The sequence below is a fragment of the Crotalus tigris genome, unplaced genomic scaffold (assembly GCF_016545835.1).
Source record: "Crotalus tigris isolate CLP2741 ecotype Arizona unplaced genomic scaffold, ASM1654583v1 scf7180000017548.2638350, whole genome shotgun sequence".
NCBI classification, from domain to species: domain Eukaryota; kingdom Metazoa; phylum Chordata; class Lepidosauria; order Squamata; family Viperidae; genus Crotalus; species Crotalus tigris.
The window spans coordinates 578260-596953 of record NW_024096466.1 but is presented as its reverse complement, the minus strand read 5'-3'; the positions used below and the strand labels follow the sequence as shown (position 1 = coordinate 596953).

The window sequence follows — 18694 nt, the reverse complement described above, 5'->3', positions numbered from 1 at the left end:
ACTGTTGCAATTGTTTACTGTGGATTTACTGGAGTTTACTTGCTCTGCACAAATTCTAACCAATGTATGCTTCACCCCATAGCACAATATATTGGCAAATGTATTCTGACTTACAAGAGTTGGAATTTTTCTTATGATTCATATAAGCTTGTTATATTGCATGTAGTTTTCTTGTCTTATGTATGCCACATTCATTCTTCTACCCCAATTAGCAAAGGCCACAGCTGGAAAGGTATTTGCTTGATAATTAGTTCCAACTTCCCCTTGCTTCCAAGTTCTCCTTTCATTAAAATTCTGTGTTTTAACTGGTCCAGTTTAAAATAAGCATTGCTATTAATTATGATCAAATTGCATTGGATTTGTTCCAAAATGTTGCTTGCCAAGACATGCAGACTGTCACTGAGTCAATTTTCTGAGATAGATATTTGTGAACAATTATTAATTTTGCATACAAGTTATTACAGCTGTTAAAAAATAAATCTTGGGGCTGGACTGAATTTCACTCCAGAATATTTTCTATAGAACTTTGGGTATAGATGTTCAAAATCTAATCTTTATTTATGACATATAGAAGGTTTTTTTAAAATCTCTGTCAGACCTTAGTTGAACTTTATCCTGCTGAAAGTTGTTGAATACATTTTGACACAGAGTAATGCCATCACAGAGATATTGGACCTGATTCAAAAGGATTTTTGCAAAATGAGCAGAGAAGAAATACAAAAGGTATTTACCTTATGGTAATTGCCACATCTGTAAAGCATTTTCTATTGAATATTTGTGGCAAGTGAAGGTGAATGGCAAACTCCTCTCAACTCTAGTCTTGCTCCTGAAAATTACCCCTGCCTGGCAATTAAATTTAGGGGGGGAAATAATTGCCAACAGTGGACTTTCAAGGCTCCAGGGAATAGATTTGGAGCTGAGGGAAATACTCAGAAGGCTGAAGCCCCAAGGACACAGGCCCAGCAACATCAGTAGGTAATACTGCCTAATTTACTTAGAACAAAAATTTCTAACATCTCTTTTCTCTTTTCCCTGTCCAGCTTGAGAAGGAATTGTCAAAAAAGCTTGAAGAATTAGAAGGTAAAGTGTATATTCTGTCAGTATTTCTTTTAATTTTTTCAAATTTATATGATCACTTATCTAATCAATGGAAATCTATCATATCCCTTGTTGTTTTGATCTTTTTTATAGTTTTCTATTGCCATAGAAGAAAGGTATTACAAGGTATTATAAACTCTTAACCCAGTATCAGTTCTCATTTTAATAACAGTGAACCAAAACATGTTTAATGTTAATCATCAGAAAATCTGAGTACAGTTGTCATCTATTATGATGTTAGTTTATCTGGAAGATTGTTCATTCCAGCTAATTATTTAGTTAATGTCCTGTATTTGCCTCATTGGAGAGACCTTTCTTTGGCCAGATTAACTGTTCTGCCATCCATGTTAATGGAAGGGAAAGCTAATAACATCTCAGTGCAAGAGCATTTATGCCTTTATTTGGTGGGGGAAATTGAGACAATTACACATGTACTGCTATATAGCCTGGTGCACATATTTAATAATACATATCCTGGTAGGTATTGTATGGAAAGAACATTCTTCTGTTATCAGCAGATCCATCTTCCAAAGTTGCTTTGAAGGATTCTTAAGTTCTTTCTATAGATTTTGGGTTTTTAAATGAACAGACAGCAGAAAGACAGACATGCTTTCTAATAGGCTAAAGAAATAGGCTAAATCTAAATTGATTTTAATGTCAGAGAATTTCATTTTTCAGTTCTTTCCTTTTTATTGTCCTTTTTTATGTGTAACTGACAGATGGTCTTTGACTATAACTAAAGTTTATTTTCTTTCCCTTCATTTCAATTATGTCCAATTTCCTTTGCCCACTAGTGATTTTTCTGTTTCTGGCAGGTGAAATAACAAGCTATCAAGATGAAATAGAGATTGAATTAGAAAATAGCCGGCCCAAAGCAAAAGGAGTTTATGCAAATTATAGCAAGGATGGTAAGTTGATCTGAAATCCATTAATCAGGAATATGCTTAAATGGGAAAATGATTGTATGGCAGTTTGGTAATAGAGGCATACATTCCACAAGACTGATTTAAAATAAGGCAAGAGTGGGATAATATAAAAAAGTATGAATCCTTTAATATAGCCACCTGCAACCTAGAACCTCAAGCATTATTGGATTAAAATTTTCATCATCACCAGCTATTTGAGTGGTGAGTTGGTGGAATGTTTTTTAATGGGAAAGGGAGACTGAATGTGATCTATGCTAGTACTGGCTACCTGACCTGAGACCGCTGATTTCCTTCCCAAGTATCTTGAAAATGGAATTCAAACAGCTGCTAGAGGAAAGGACAGGGAAGGCATATGAGTTGGTGAGGGCATGGTGCTGCAGCTATGAAGCTATGGAATTATGCAAGTATGATATATAAATAACTTCATTTTTGTCCTGAGCCTCAGCTTTGCATATTAACAAACACTTTAAAAAGCGTGATTGTGGCAATACAATGTTTGATTTCACAATTTAAAAATAAATAAAATAAGTGAATAAAAAATCAAATGCCAAGATTTCTATTTTCTATAGTTCAGCTGATCAGACCATGCTATTATCCAGGAGACTTCTGGATGAAAATACTTTGGATCCAGAGATTGTTATTGTCCAACAGAAACAATGACTTTTGGAAAGCTGAAAATGGTGGAGGCATGTAGTGAGTTTTAAATGGCTGAATGCCAACTCCTTGAGCAGCTACTTGGGAAAATCACTTGAGCTACACTGTGTAAATACTTTTGTATGAAATTATAACATTTAAGAGAATAGTGTATTATCTTATTTATTGCAAAAAGTACTTCAGTTTAACAGAACATTGGGGGAAAATATCTGTGTATTATTTTATTATAGGAGGTCCTTGATTTAAAACCATTTATTCAGTGATTGGTTGAACTTACAGCAGCGCTGAACAAAAGGAACTTATAGCCTTTTCTCAAAGTTACAGCCATTGCAGTGCTCCTACAGTCATTTGATTAAAATTTGGGCACTTGGCAGCTTGCCTGCACTTATGATTGCCCTTTAGCTGCTTCCCCCCTCCATCTATCTCCCCTCCCCATTTATGTCCTTTTGGCTCACCTCTACATCACCTGTAGCCCTTTGCTGTCTCCTCATGCACAGCCTGGCCCCTTGCATGAGGCTTTTTACCTCATTGTGCATGGCAGTTTCCTCACGATGACTTTATATGGTCAGTAACTGTCTCATGAAGAGCCAGCATGGGCACACCTTGTCAGCAGCAGGAACAAGAAGACAGATGGGGAGGGAGAGCACAGAGCTGCAGGTGTCTCAGAGTGCAAGGTGGTGAGAGCAGCTGAGATTAGGCTGGGGTATCCAAGCTTTGCTGTTGGGATCGCTGTTGGGATCACCCCGTTTCCTGGGGTGGCTGCAACCTCATACCCTGTTATGCTGCTGGGCTGGAGTGGCTGTGGCTTGTAAGTGCAGAGTTGAAGCACACTAAGAAGTCCCTGAGTACAGCCTGGCATGCCCCAGAGCTGTGTAATTCTAGGTCTGCTTGCCCTCCTGCAAGGCAGGGTGCAGCACCGAGAAAAGGGTAGAGATGGAGTGGGAATAGGCAGTTGGGAAGAGTTGAAGGGACGGTAGGCTCAGAGCTGGAAGGGACCAAGCCTGAATCTGGTTAATGATGGCAATAGGGATGCCGGGATTGTCATTGCTAAGTGGTGTGTCACCTGACATCACCCATCACATATATATTGCTTAGGAATAGAAGTTCCAGTCCCAATTACTATCAAATCTCAAGGTCTACCTTTAATTTGAGTTGAGTTGACCCTAACCTCTGAATCCAAACTCTACTTCAGCTGCTGTTCTAGTAATTGCCTGCCTGCCTGCCTGCCTGTTCGTTGAAGATGCCTCCTTCAGCTCTGTTTTAGGTTTATTGTATTTTAGGTTTATTCTACCTTTATATGCTTTCTCATCCTTATTATGACTTATAACATGCAATGATATAAAAATAGCCAGATCACTGTCAACCACTCCATGTGTCTTTGAGTGTCAGGAAAGACTTAAAGCCAGTCTCTTGTTATTTAGGTTTTTGAAGTTATTAGCAGTTGTCTCTATATGCTGTTTTGGTATTGTTTTAATATTTTCATATAATGTATCAACTAAATACATACTTGGTTTATTAAGACTGTTCTTAATAATGCTATTAATAAGATTTTCCCCCAATACATATTCTGTGTTGTTGTATACAGAGCCATACTAAATCCTTCAAGGTTTCTGAAATTTATGCATATAATATGAAGTTACAATTCCTTTCTGATACTGTTAAATTGTGTTTTTCCTATTTTCCAAAGTTGTTCATATTTTTATATGGGGTGAGTCTTGCGAACTGATCTTGGCTCAGTGGTAGGGCTGTTGCTCTTCCTTCTTTTTTATTATTTTAGCAATAATAGTAATCAGGGTGAGGGAGGCTATCAGTGAGAGCTAAAACTATGCACAATTAAATTCACAATCAATTGCTGAATCTTATTTTTTTGATGGCCCCTACTACATGTTTTAGATTTCAATTCTTGGAATAGTACTTCATTATCGAAGTGCAATAATTCAGATACAAGATGTAGAAGAATTAATTCCTAATAACATCAGTCATGTTCATAAAGCAGGCTCCGTGCCCATTATCATGAGTTCATTCAACTCTGGGACTCTGTCTATATCTTCAAAGGAGAAATAGTATTGCAACTCCTGGCACTAATTACCATTTTGATGAAAGTGTCAGCTCTACAGATGACTCTTTCCTATTGCGAGGATAAGTTTAAATGTACCACTACTCCAGCCTGCCCAGCTCCTGACCTTCTAGTGCTATCACTGAATGTCTTTTGTGGATCTTGGAAGCTAAATTGAAAACAAGAAAAGTTTGGCTGATAGCTATAAAAAGTCCCCTGCCCGTTTAATATTAAGTGATGATGAAGTGGTTAGTAGCATCCAGAAGCCTATTGAGATAGGTGGATATACTTCAACAGAACGTAAAAGCAAGATCCTGAGTGAAAAGGTACATTTTGAGACCCCAGACTTAATAAGGAGAAGCCAACGCAAACTCAAGTGGCAATTCCAAAATAGAGGTCCCACCAAGGAAAAGGTAATTAATTGTTACTTTTTTGAAGGAACTAATCATTGGCATGAAATATATCCATGTTAATTACATTATTAGATAGTATGCTGGATAGCTGGGTAGCAGTTTAGTTTAGTGGGTAAAGCATCAGGCTAGAAATCAGAAGACTGCATTCTAGTTCCGCCTTAGGCATGAAAGCTGGGTAATTTTGGATCAGCTACTCTCAGCCCAATCCACTTCATAGATTTATTGTTGTGGGAAAAATAGAAGGAGAAATGAGTATAAATAGGTTCTCTGCCCTGTGTTATTTATAAAAAAATAAAGCGATAAAAATCAATCAGTCAAACAAACAAACAATTTAGTATTGCTCAAGTGATGTCAAGCCTGACTCATATCTCAGTGATTTTGCTTAAAATCCACTATAATTGAACTCTCAGGAGATTTCAGTATTCTACAGTTGTTATTCTCTGATTTTTTCTAATCGTAATTGGAAAATTGGTCTAATTTGAACCCACTCCTAGACATGTGAGTAAATGTACCACTTTAAGCCAGAGGTCCCCAACCCCCAGACTGTGGACTGGCACTGGGCTGCAGCATGCCAGAAACCAGGCTGTGCAAACAAGTGAAGCCCCATCTGTGAGATGCAGGCAGTACATGAAACCACGACCCCTCCGGTGGTGCCCAAAAGGTTGGGGGCCACTTGTTTAAGCTACATAAAGTAATGAACTGTCTGCAGCAAGGACATCATTTCAGGGAGCCCCTCATGGATTACTCCTTTCCAGGATGAAATGCATACTGACATTGTATGTGATATTACACAATTTGTTAAATATTATGAATATATTACTATATTTGATAGAGTTTCATAAAAATAGGTGTCAAACATTTTAAAGAGAAATGATCAGTTTATAACTGGAATATGAAATAATGTTAAAACACAGTTGGACACAATTTACTAATTTGGAGGGGAAAATTCATATGTTTGCTTATGTGCTGCATAGAGATTACACACATTAATGTGCAGAAGAAATGAGCTAGACCTTTTGGCTTTCTGAAGATATGACTTTGATCCTTTGACAAGCACAGATAACAAACTGTTGAAAGGTAGAAAAAATAATCTTGGGAATCTTAAGAAACTCAGGCACTTTTAATTTTATCATATCTGATAACATTTGATCCTCTATCATTAAAGATTGCATAGAAGATACCATTTCAAGTATATTTGGAGATGAGGATGGAGAAGATGAAGAACTGGCAGCAGCTGCAAGTCATCTGAACATGGACTTTTATAATGAACTTCTTGATAAAGATCGATCAAAAGAAAAAGAAATTGCTGTAAGGCCATCTCCTCTGGAATCACTTCTTGGACCTCTTCCTACTGCAGCCAGTCTTGGAATAACAGAATCTATAAAAGAATGTATCTTGACTAAAGACCGAGACCATAGTAAGTATAAATTTATTGGTAAATTATTCATTTGAATAATCACCGAATTACGATACTGAAAAAGTTTGTGAACATTAATTGTGGGTTTTTCAGGGCACTAGTGTTTGCATTTTGTAGTATTTAGAAATGTTGCAGTTTTTTAATTAGTCCCACAGATTTTCTTTTTATTTGACATGTTTTCATTAATTGCTGGTGTTTATTCTTTTCAAAATAGATTTGTTGGCTTACACTGTACATATGTGGTTTTCATATAATGAATAAAATGTGGTTTTCTTCATGCCCTGAAAATGATTAAAACCCTAGTAAGGAAAGAATTCGTTCTAAAAGAAGACAATATTCAGCATGTCACTCAGGATTGAACTGAGAAGTTTTTGATGTTATTTCAGCTTGATTGTTTGCTTGCAGACTTTTCATTGCCCAACCAGGTAACATTACCAGTGCCTTGTACTTCACATTTTCTGTGTTTCGCTGTCCTTCTGTATACATGCCCTTATAGTCTGAAGACTCATGAATATCTCTGGGATATTTGTAGGTTGTCATATAGCTTTGAGGTTGGTTGGTAGAGTATTTAGTATTTGCACTGTGGCCCCATCTTAGTGGAACACTTTACCATTGGAGGTGAGAACTGCTCCCACCTTTTTGGCCTTCCTGAAGGGGATTAAAACTTGGTTTGGCCAGTTGACATGGGGCCCCAAGGGAGGTGCTCACCACTGGAGGTGGTTGATGAGGTTAGAAGATATCCCCTTGCCATACGTCTCTTGGTCCCGGTTTTTTGTATAGTTTTAAATTTTTAATTTGCATACTTATAATAATTTAATTGCTTTTCCATTTATCTTTTTATGATTTGTAAGCTGCCCAGAATTGGCTTATAGGGGAGATGGGTGGCATATAAATGTAATAAATAAAAATAATAGTAATTTTATTGTCTGCTATTTTATCATGATCTGCTAGGGATTGCTTATAATTCATTATGGCTTTCCAGTTGTACATAGAGGTACCCTACACCTTCTACAAAGAAATAGAAATCTAATTTGAGCCTCATTAAAGTATTGGGTTGTCCAGAGGAAAAAAAACAGAATGCTGGAGTATATAGATTTGTAGGCTGAGCCAAAATGATGTTACAATATTCTTGTAATCAGAGACATTGAAACATAATATTTCTAGAGAATAAAGGGCAGCAGACAAGCCAGTATTGTAAATAAAGTATCATTGCATGTTTTTATGTGTTTCCTCCTTTCAGAATTGTGAGAAATTATATTTACAATTTTAGCAAGAGTTGTCAGGTTTCCTGCACATGCACACACAAACAGGGCTGAGGACTATATGTAGTGCTGGGACTAAAAATTGCTCACCTCTTTTTTATATATCTAATTTGAACCAGACATATTGATAGATTAGCTGACTGCAGATGCAGAAATTCTATCTTAATGAAGTGTGCAGTGTAATAGCTGTGCTTGCTTCTTGATTCCTCTTTCAGAATCAGTACATGGTACCTGTTGTTCTCTGCAGCCATTAATTTCCTTCTCATTTTTGTGACATTCCATGACAAGTGTTGTATGCTTTTATCATCACTTTTTACACTCCTGTCCCTGCTCCACACCCTCACCCTTATTAAAGGTGCCTTTTGATCTTCAAAAGCTCCAGATCTGAGGCTCAGGTGCATACCACCCCTTATAAATGTTTAAATAAATCTATAGGGAATTTTTCGAGCAGTTTGTGTACTATAGAGTAGCTTCCTTCATCTGGTGGCCTTTTGGTATGTTCGACAATTCTCAAAATCATACTAAATGGAAATTCTAGAGGTAGTGGTTGAATATATATGGAGCGCTCTATATCAGACTAAAACAAGAGAACTCTTCCCCAATTCCTTCCAGAAATTTCACTTATAGCTTCTATTAGTTTTAACTTCATAACCAGTAATCAGGAATAATGGGGTTGTTATTCCATGTACCTAATTCCTAATTTGCCTAGTCTCATTCTAAGGAACTTGGTAAGAAAAGTTAGTTCATTGTGTACTTCAGGCTGTCTTTTTATTTAAACATATTCAGATTTGGCTTTATTTATCATATTTTTTCCTAACAGTACCAAAATCACATAATAACTTTGTTTACACTTAGTGAGATGTGCATTATTTTTGTGTTCCTCATTGCCACTTGTCAAAATCCTTTAGTTTGTACAAATTACTTTCAGCTTGCTGTAAATTTGTATTGTGTGTTCATACCACGCGAAAAGGTTTCTCTAACTGTGTGATGATAAATCTTGATAGGAACAAACCTTTTGAATCAAACCTTGTATTTACAGCTCATAAATTTGAATGTCTTTATAGACTATTGAATCTTTGATTGAGCCTTTATTATGCTGTTAATGTGAATTTTTGCAACTGGCATAATAATGCAGGAACCTTCTCTCATCTATCCCTGTCTGCTTTATCCACAGTTTAGTGACATAAAGTGCAGTTAGTATGATTTCATTGTTTAATAAATGTGTGAATTGTATAATGACAATGCATGTTTCTTTTCTACCTATACTTTGAATAGCATAAGGTTCAGGTTGCAGTTCCAAAGGTGCTTTTTCTAAAAGGCAACCGTACTTTCTTGGTTTTTTTTCTATTTAATAATTTTTTATTTTTCCAAACTCTCCCCCATACATATACCATAATACTTATCAGATATTAACATACATTCCCTCCGCACTCACATACAGATACTTTTAACAAAATGAAATAAATACATACACATAACTTTGGTGTTGCTCGCCCATTTCCCCTTTCACCGTATCCACACTCCTTCTTTACCTTCTTTCTCCCTTTCTTCTCTTCCCTACTTCCCTCTTCTTCCTCTCCTCTCCTTCACCACTCTCCTCCCCTTTCCTCTTCCTCCAACCTTCCTACTTCCTTCTCCCCTCCTTTACTCTTTTCTCTCTCCTCTCCTTTCTTCCCTCTCATCCCTCTTCAGATACAATTCAGGGGTAATGTCCGAGCAACTCCTCTCTCCAAATTTCCCTATCTGTATTATATACAATAACATTAATACTTCTATTTATCTAACCTTCTCGGTATATACTTTTATAAACATTTATACAACCTCCAGTTATTCAATACTGTGTCGCCTGGGTCTCCCTCCTTATCTGCTCCTTCTTCTTCCATCTAAATTGATGTTAACTATCTTTTAATTGTATTCTCTTTTCAGCCAATCATAAAAAATTCCCCAAATTTCATAGTAGTCTGACTCTGTCTTATCTTTAATTGTCATTGTTAGTCTATTCATTTCTGCACATTCCAGTATTTTTCCAATCACCTCTCCCTCTGGGGGGGCTTTCAGTGCTTTCCAATTTTGTGCAAACACAATCCTGGCTGCCGTAATTACATGAATAATTAAATATGTTTTTTCTTTATTGTATTTCTCTGGTAGAATATCCAACAGGAATATTTCTGGTCTTAGTTCTATACGTTGTTGTATCATCTTTTCTATCCATGTTCTAATTATATTCCAATAAGTTTTAGCTTCTACACACGTCCACCACATATGGTAGAAGGAACCCGGTATCTGATGACATTTCCAACATTTCATAGACCTGTCCTTAAACATTTTAGCTAATCTTTCAGGAGACATGTGCCATCTGTAAAACATTTTGTACATATTTTCTTCATACGCAGTCGCCATTGTCAATTTATAGTTTCTTTCCCATAATTGCTGCCATCTATATAATTCAACTGTATATCCAAAATTCCTTGTCCATTTTATCATTGTCTCTTTCACTTGTTCCTTCTCTAACTCCATATGTAGTAGATAACTGTACATTTTTTAATCCATTTTTCTTCCGTTCCTGTGAGTATTTCATCTAACTCTGTTGTCCCCAAATTAACACCATCTATTTTAACATCTTTTTCATATCTAGATTGTATTTGCGTTCTCATGTACCAATCCATCTTTATTCCTTGTTCCTCTAATTGTTGTTTGGTTTTCAACTCCCCCATATCTGTTAAGAAGTCTTTATATCTTATAATGTTTCCCATGTTAAACATATTGGGGTGTATTATGCCTTTTTCTAAAAGGCAACCGTACTTTCTTGGTTTTTTTTCTTTGACAGTGTTTAACTTCTCATCCAAGAGGCTTCTTCAGCAGCACTCCTTGACAGAGGTGGCATCATTACTGTCACACTACTTCAGCCCCAGCATCACCACTGCCACCAAGAAATACCACCTCAAGCACTGCAGCACAGCCAGCCAGTCTGTATTCCACTGACATTTGCTATCATCTTCTTCCCACTCCTGACAAGGCATGACCAGTTTGGCCCTAAGCAAAGTAGATCTGATTGTCTTCTTCCTGAGGCTGGGCACGCTGTTCTCCAATTGCGACACCACATTCTTCAGCTCCATAGGAAAGCTTTAAGGCCTTCCAAAGCTTTGCAAGAAGGCTGCATGCACCTTTCTCTAAATTGTGAGAAAGATGCAAGAACGGGGCACACAATTTGGAGAACAGTGTGTGTCATTTGTAGAAAGAGGGATATAACCCAGTGAGGTATCAGAAAATCTCAGCCTTTGAAGAGTAATGAGAACAGCACACACGATTTGAAAAAAGTCTTGCACGGTCTTGGGAAGAAGGTGTCTTTCATAGGGCCAGGCTAGACATGTCTCATCAGCAGTGGAAGGAAGAAGACGGTGAAGGTCAGGTGGGTGTGGCAGGTTGGTGGAGCACAGGCTGAAGTAGAGGAGTGCTCTATGCAGAGGAGTCCAGCTGTGCAGAGTGACCAAAAGAGCAGAAATGTGGGTAGTTCTAGAAGAGGCAGTCCTTTACCTTACTGAGGCTGCAGGCTATGAGCGATCAACCTGGGAATGGCTTGAATCGGGGTGGATTCTCACCTAATGACTGGTGGAATTCAGTAAATGAGACAACAGGGACTTCCAGGATTTCTGAATGCAGTCCTGCAACATTTCATGTCTACATTGCTTAGTGACAATAATTCTGTTTCCAATTACCATTGTTAACTGAGGGTTACTTATGGAATGAAGTCAGATTCCTAATCAGTATGTATGTATATACATACTTTATTTATTTATTTATATATATTTATATTTGCTCCTATCTTGTTTTGATATATGATATTATATTTGGATAGGTGAACTACTGGCCATTGGTTAGGCATATCAAAACGTTTTGATCCAGAGGTAGTTGGAATATAATAGTGATACCAATGCCCTCTCATTTTTACTTAAAGATTGTAGGTTACTATAATGCCCTGGAATATGGGAATAACCTTCAAGATTGTAAACTGCAGCTAAGCTATTAAAATTGCCCCAAGTGATTATATAATTTTTATTCTTATATTATAGCTTTAGTAGTTATTATTGGCTTCTCAGCACAAATCAGAGAGTTGATTTATGTTTTATAAATTATAGTTTGGGGCTTGGACTCTTGAGATATAATCTTTGCCATTATGTTTTGATCTTGTAGATCAAAGAGTGAGATACTCAGAGTAACGCCATTATGAAAGTTCATCTTTAGACTCAGGATGATGTTTTGTGAATTCTTGGGATAGGAAATTCCAAATAGTTATTAAATTCACTGGATAATCATGGATCGGTTGTTATGTCTTGAACTAACTCATCCCATTGGAATAGCCTAAGAACAAAATGTCAATGGGATCATGTACTTGAACGTGAGGCACAATGGTATCCAAAATCTGGAGTTAATTGCTTAGGCGATAGGACGTATTCTTCTTTAAGAAAGGCCCTTTTAGAAGAATTTTCTCCTTTATGGAAAAACATTTGACATAGGAAATTGAATTTGTGTTTATGGCTTTTGATGGTATTTGACTTTTGCTATATAGGTTATATTTTATTATGCATTGTGTCTTACATTTTAAAGCACTATGAAAGAGTAGCTGGGAAATGAAGTAGAAATGTGAGTTAATGTTTATAAAAATAAGTGGAAGAGTTTTGTACTATCCACGCTGAAAAAGCTGAATTTAGTAGTTTCACACATGGCAACATCGGCAGTATGCCACCTTAAGGACACAGCTGTGTGTTTCTACTCCTTTTGCCAAAAATCTTCTATGCAACATCATGATTGATGATGTCACTTATCAGTTTGGCAGAGTTCTATCTAATTTGATCAAACTTGGGGATGTTGGAACACAATGGTGCTATATTGACAACTATTGTTTTTTAGCAAGTATTTTTTTTATATAGGCTTGTTTGTGGAACAGGTTCACATATTGGCTAACATAAAATACAACAGCTTTTTTTTGGGGGGGGGATTGCTTTTTTCCTTTCTGGCATCTTTGAGGATTTCGAGGTTTCAGGGCCTTGCTACCATCTAATGTACAAAGTCATGGTCTCCTGTCCTCTGTTAACTTTTTGTTGGAAGTTGAAATCTGTGCAGATATAATTGGCTTATCCTTTTTCCCTTAAGTATGCAACAACCCCTGAAATTCATCTGTCTTCTTGATCGGCTACTTTATCATTGTATACAAAAGGTGTATAATCAAGGAGATGGAGATTGGAAGAACTTGACCTGTAAGTGATCAGGGGGCAAGGGGAAAGAGCTCTGCTTCAGAGGATGAATTGCTTCCTTTGTTCATAGCTTTGAAGCTTATAACAGTCAATTATTTGGATGAGCGGTCATCAGGAACAAGCAGAAAGAATTACTCCTTTGCCCATTTCTTCCTGTTTCCTTTACCTGGAAGCCTCTTATTACAATAACCATAAAAGGCAATCATATTGCTTTTGATTATTACAGCAGCATTATAGAAAATGAAACCTTGGAAATCTAATGGAATTTTCAATGAATTCAAGTGAAAACAAAACCCATTGTAAATGTTACTTAAGGGACTATTGTTGTTTAAATGAAATATCGGGCTAAAAGCCTTCCAAGACTACATCCAGCACAGAGAGGTCTCATCATCACACTTTCTGTTGTAGATGAAAATTTATTAAGCCCTTTTCAGAAACTGCCATTCTTGCCCTTGGCAAAGATGATACAAGGGGACATAGACAGAATTTTACTGGAATTAACTGCTTTGAAGTCAGCATAACAAATGATAGACCAATATCCAGAGCTATGAGGAGCCCTGAGCATGTCTTTACTTAATTTACATTTTGCCCTAGATGACCCTTTTCTGACTTTATCTTCCTTAGGACTACTCGGCACACGATCCTAATGAGATTTCTATATTATTTTAGTTACATTTGCAACTAAATTAATTTATAATCTTAATTTTCTAATTTTTGATTAGAAAGTAAAATATAATAGGATAAGACAAAGTTATGAGGCATAGAATATAGGTTTTGGAACACTGACATTTTTATCAATTAAATAAATGTGAAGTTTTTAATTTTATATTGCTGCTGTGCTGGCATGAATACGGTATATTTCTTTGCTGATATTGTGAAAATCTCACCGGTTTCTTATTTGTGTTTTTTAAAGCCACATATTCTATATTCTTCAGAGATCTTTCTAGCCAACTGAGAATTTTGAATGGTTGCTCAACAAGTGATCATTAAATAAACTGTACTTATGTTTTGGAGTACAGTTCCTGACTTGTTACTCAAAGTGGCCCTTGGCTTTAAAAATACTGTGCCCTTGAGCTTTATATAAACGTGGTTGTATTGACATGATGAAGGAATAGATTATAGTTTGCCATGCTAATCCAATGACGGTTGGCAGCTGATAAAAAGTGACCACAAAAGAGGCCTAAAACAAGATGGAACAACAATATTAGCAAGTATTGCGGGCCCAATTGGCAAAGGAAAGCTCAAGACTGTATTGGTTGGAAACATGCAGAAGAGGCCTTCATCTGGCAGTGGATAGACAATGGCTAGAATGATGATGAAATTTTACATACATACACACACACACACACACACACACACACACACACACACACACACACACAACCAATTCATTGGGCAAAGCAAGCAAAGACTATAAATTCATTATATCATTTCCATTATAGTCTTTGTAGTTCAGCCTAAACTGTAATTTGAACATGGAGAGCTAGCATATTGCTGGCACATAGTTGCTAATTTCTCATTCTTAGTTTATTCTTTCTGCAGCTGTCTTCAGCTCCCCCTTTCTTTTTACAGTGTTAACAGTTGCTTGTCTGATTCAATCTCAGGCTCCCTTAATGCAGTAGAATATACTCTTGAAATAACATCACTTAAATGAATAGTCTCAATTAGCAAGAATCTACCTATTTTGGCATTTTTAAAATGTGACTTTTTTACAGCTAGTATTTCAAGCATTTCCTTTTCTAAGAAGGCATTTAAGTTGTCAATTAACTTAAGATATTAAAAGAGAAATTCTGCATTGAAACAAAACAAATTTTGAAGTTCGGCTGGCTGGGTCCAGAAAAAGAGCCTTTTCTGCTGTGGTGCCTGACCTCTGCAACATCATGCTCCTCCCTAAGGTGAAAATCTCACCCATTTTCTTGGCCTTTTGAAAAGGTTTGAAGACATTGCACACTGCCAATTGGCCTGGGGCTCCAGTGGAGGTGTAGCATTTTGGGGTGGCTAATGGAGTAGATACCCCACTGCCTCACAGTGGACACTTTGCTCCCTTCTCTTTGCATCTGGGTCAGTTTTATTTTAACTGAATTTAGAATTTAAGATTCCTATTTACTGTTTTAATGTTTTACAATGTATTTTAATTGTATGTCTGTAAGCTGCCTAGAGTTGCCTCCAGTGAGATGGGCAGTATGATAGATAGATAAATAGATAGATAGATAGATAGATGGATGGATGGATGGATGGATGGACGGACTGACTGATGGACGGACTGACGGGCAGATGGACAGACGGGCAGATGGATGAACAGACAAATAAAATATTTAGTTTGTATACTGAGAAACCTGTGATGTTGATCCAGCAAGATAACATGCAATGAATATTGTAGTGTTCCTGAAATCCAGCTTCAGCCAGAAGTGGGTTGTTTAGGATAAAGGAAATACAGAAGAAAAAGAAACCCAAAGTGGTCTGAAAGCTGACCCACTCTGATCTGTCTTTCTCAGAAGGCTTTCATTCCTGGTCAGTTTGTGAATATTTTCTTTTGATAAGAAATTTGTTGTAATCTGAAAGATGATTCCTCTCTCAATTCTTTTGTTAACAATTAATGGTGCCTAAATCACTGTTTCCTTACAGGCTTGCAATTTGATAGATAACTTTTAAATTTTAAATTATTTTTATTTCTTTATAGCTCTGTCAAGTTATCATTGATATATAGAAAAGCCAAAATCTGGATTCTAAGTTATTTTATAAAAAGTGAGATAATTCAGAGAGCATGTCAACTAGTTTCCTCCTGGCTCTCTACAAACATTATAAGAAATGATTACCATAAATGCCGGTGTATAAGGCTACTTCCGCGAGCGCTGAAATCGGCGCCAAACACGGGGGTCGTCTTATACGCCGAGTCATCTTATACGCCGGAAATACTGGTAGTTTCCGGCATATAAGACGACGTTCTAGGAATGCGGCCCGGCGATAAAGGCGGGGGTCGTCTTATACGCCGGGTCGCCTTGTACGCCGGCATATTCGGTACTCCAATAACACTGTAATATTTGGTTTGTAGGAGTTTTTTAAACTGAACAAATGAGTGGCTTCCGTGTAAAGGTGTATAATTGTATACATATAGTCCTAAACAACAAAGACAATTCTCAATTTATTTAACAATTTTGATTATCTTAGCTCTTCTTATTTTTCTTAAAACAGCCTCTTTACAAGTAGTCCTCAACTTACAACAGTTCATTTAGTGACCATTCAAAGTTACAATGGCATTGAAAAAAGAGACATGACAATTTTTCATACTTTCATACTATTGAGCATCCCCATGGTCATGTGAATAAAATTTGGATGTTTGGCAACTGATTCATTTAACAACTGTGCCAAGAAAGAATATAAAATGGGGCAAAACTAACTTAACAAACATTTCACTTAACAACAATTGTGGGGCTGCAAGTCGAAGACAACCGGAATTTGCAAATTTAATAAACTTTCCTTCCAGCCTCCAATGATTAACGGAAACATTGAAGAATTGAAAATAATCCTTGTGGCATACCACTTGGTTACCTCTCCAGTTTGATGAGCACTCTTTTGGAGCCAGCCATGTATGTAATTAGGTTTCATGCTTTCCACCTAATTCTCTTACTTCCACTTAAGCAAAATAATGATAGTGACACTAAGACGATGTAGGGATTCTCAGATAGTAACATGCATTTAATTTTCTAACATCAGCACAACTATCTGCTATTCATCCCAATGAAATTACAAAGAAACAAAAATCTGCCCAAACCTATTCATTCAGTTACAAATATATTGGGCAAGTGAATGAATTCATAGTCATGATGTCCATATGGGCAGTTATTTTTCACTGCTGGTAATTATGAATGAAGTTGAAGCTAGGAAAAGATGCAGGTTGTGTAGCTGAAGCCAAGAGTCTGTTCTAAGTTAAGAAGAATGTGTTCTTGTAGCCTGATTTTAAAATTACAATTGTGCTGATAATTAGGACTCCACAGAATTATTAAGAAGGCAATGAGTTGATCAGAAAAAAGGCCATTTACCACTGAGTTTAGCAGTGCCTATATAATAGCTAGGGGGAAAGCTTTGCTGTTGAATTATAGTAATGAAAACAACAGTATTCCTGCATGGGATTTACATGGAATTCTCACAATAATATTTAATACTCTTTAAAATTGCTTATTTATGATTGGGCTACTCATTGTTAATGTATTTTCCCTATGATTAGTACAGCATGAAATGCAACTGCTTTGGGGCTCCACCTCCTACAGAAGGGATAGTGGTAGTCTTAAATTCAACCCATAGCTAATTAACAAATAAGATGACCAAAAGGGAAAAAAATGGGTACACGGGAGATACTATAAGACTTCTTTAAAAATTAAAATAAATTGGTAGTAGATTCAGAGTCAATGGAAGAAAGTATTTTAATTCAAACCACAGTAAACTGAGATTTCAGTCTTACATATAATTGCTTGGAAGTAAATCCAAAGGAGTTTGCTGGAATTCATTTATATATAAGCATGAATAGGGTTATACTATCAAGGGATTTATTGTCGAAAATTGAATTATATTAACTTGCTCTTATACAAGAATATCTTAAATTAAGGGAAATATCACTGGTTGTTAGTGTTTATAGTTACCAAACATCTAAAATTTGTATTTGTAATAATAATGTGCTGGAGTCAAACATAAGGAAATACTTAACTTCAATTTCTTTTTGAATTTGGGTTATTTAGCTAAAGAGAGACACTGTTTTTTTATATCAGTCTTAAGACATGATAATAGAGTTATGGATTATTAAGCAAGCCATGAGGGTCTATTACTTACATAATAAATTCACATAGCACGCTATATAAAAGCATGCAGACCATATTATGAGTTAATGCGGAGTATATTGGCCTCATGCAGCCCCTGAAAGTTCTTGGGTACAACCCTCAGAACTGCTTCTTTCCAAAATTGTGTTTAATTTTGAATGGGGAAGAAGATGAAAAGCATTAAGCGTGATTGTAATATAATAATTAATTATACTTAATTTTAATATTAACTAAATGTAGGTAAATCAATTAGAAACAAATGGTACAGCTGGAAAATGCTAGATTGGTAAAGTTAAACTAATAATGTTTTAGCTACTGTGCAATGGCTACATATGTGCATAGAGCAGTGGTAAAAGATAGACTTGTATTTGATATCATCCTCTATTGATTATATATCAAACCTAAGTAAAGCTTATTGACAAAAGGAAAATGGAAGAATATTTTTGAAATTGCTCATTTGTGGTACTTGAACAGCTAACTGAACAGATCTCAGATTCTCTTATTACAATCCTCCCTACATTGTAGCTTTAATTAATCAATCAATTAATTAAAATGGCTAATATACAGCTGTGCGATGATTAGTATGCATAAATGTATCCAAGTCCACTTTTTCAGCAGGATTAAACAGCAACACATTCTGATCTAACTGGATCTTTCAGTTAAAGGAGAAGTAGAATTTGTGTACCATAGAGTCAAAGTCAGAAAGTGCAGAAAGTGCAGAGTAGTAGTGCCTAAATGTAATATTATTCATTCCATTTCAGTGTTGGACATTTCCAAACTCCTTTAGTAACATTGTTGCTGTTGC

General features: G+C 36.3%; 1 protein-coding gene across 3 annotated transcripts in view; it reads left to right on the top strand.

Annotated features, from left to right (window-relative positions):
• Positions 1–18694, top strand: part of BRF1 (BRF1 RNA polymerase III transcription initiation factor subunit) — a 218245-nt gene that overhangs the window by 123160 nt on the left and 76391 nt on the right. For all 3 annotated transcript variants that reach the window (XM_039336739.1, XM_039336730.1, XM_039336721.1), the window contains 3 exons: positions 1041–1080; positions 1914–2006; positions 6313–6564. In XM_039336739.1, the coding sequence (XP_039192673.1) occupies positions 1041–1080; positions 1914–2006; positions 6313–6564 (385 nt within the window). The remainder of the gene's footprint in view (positions 1–1040; positions 1081–1913; positions 2007–6312; positions 6565–18694) is intronic.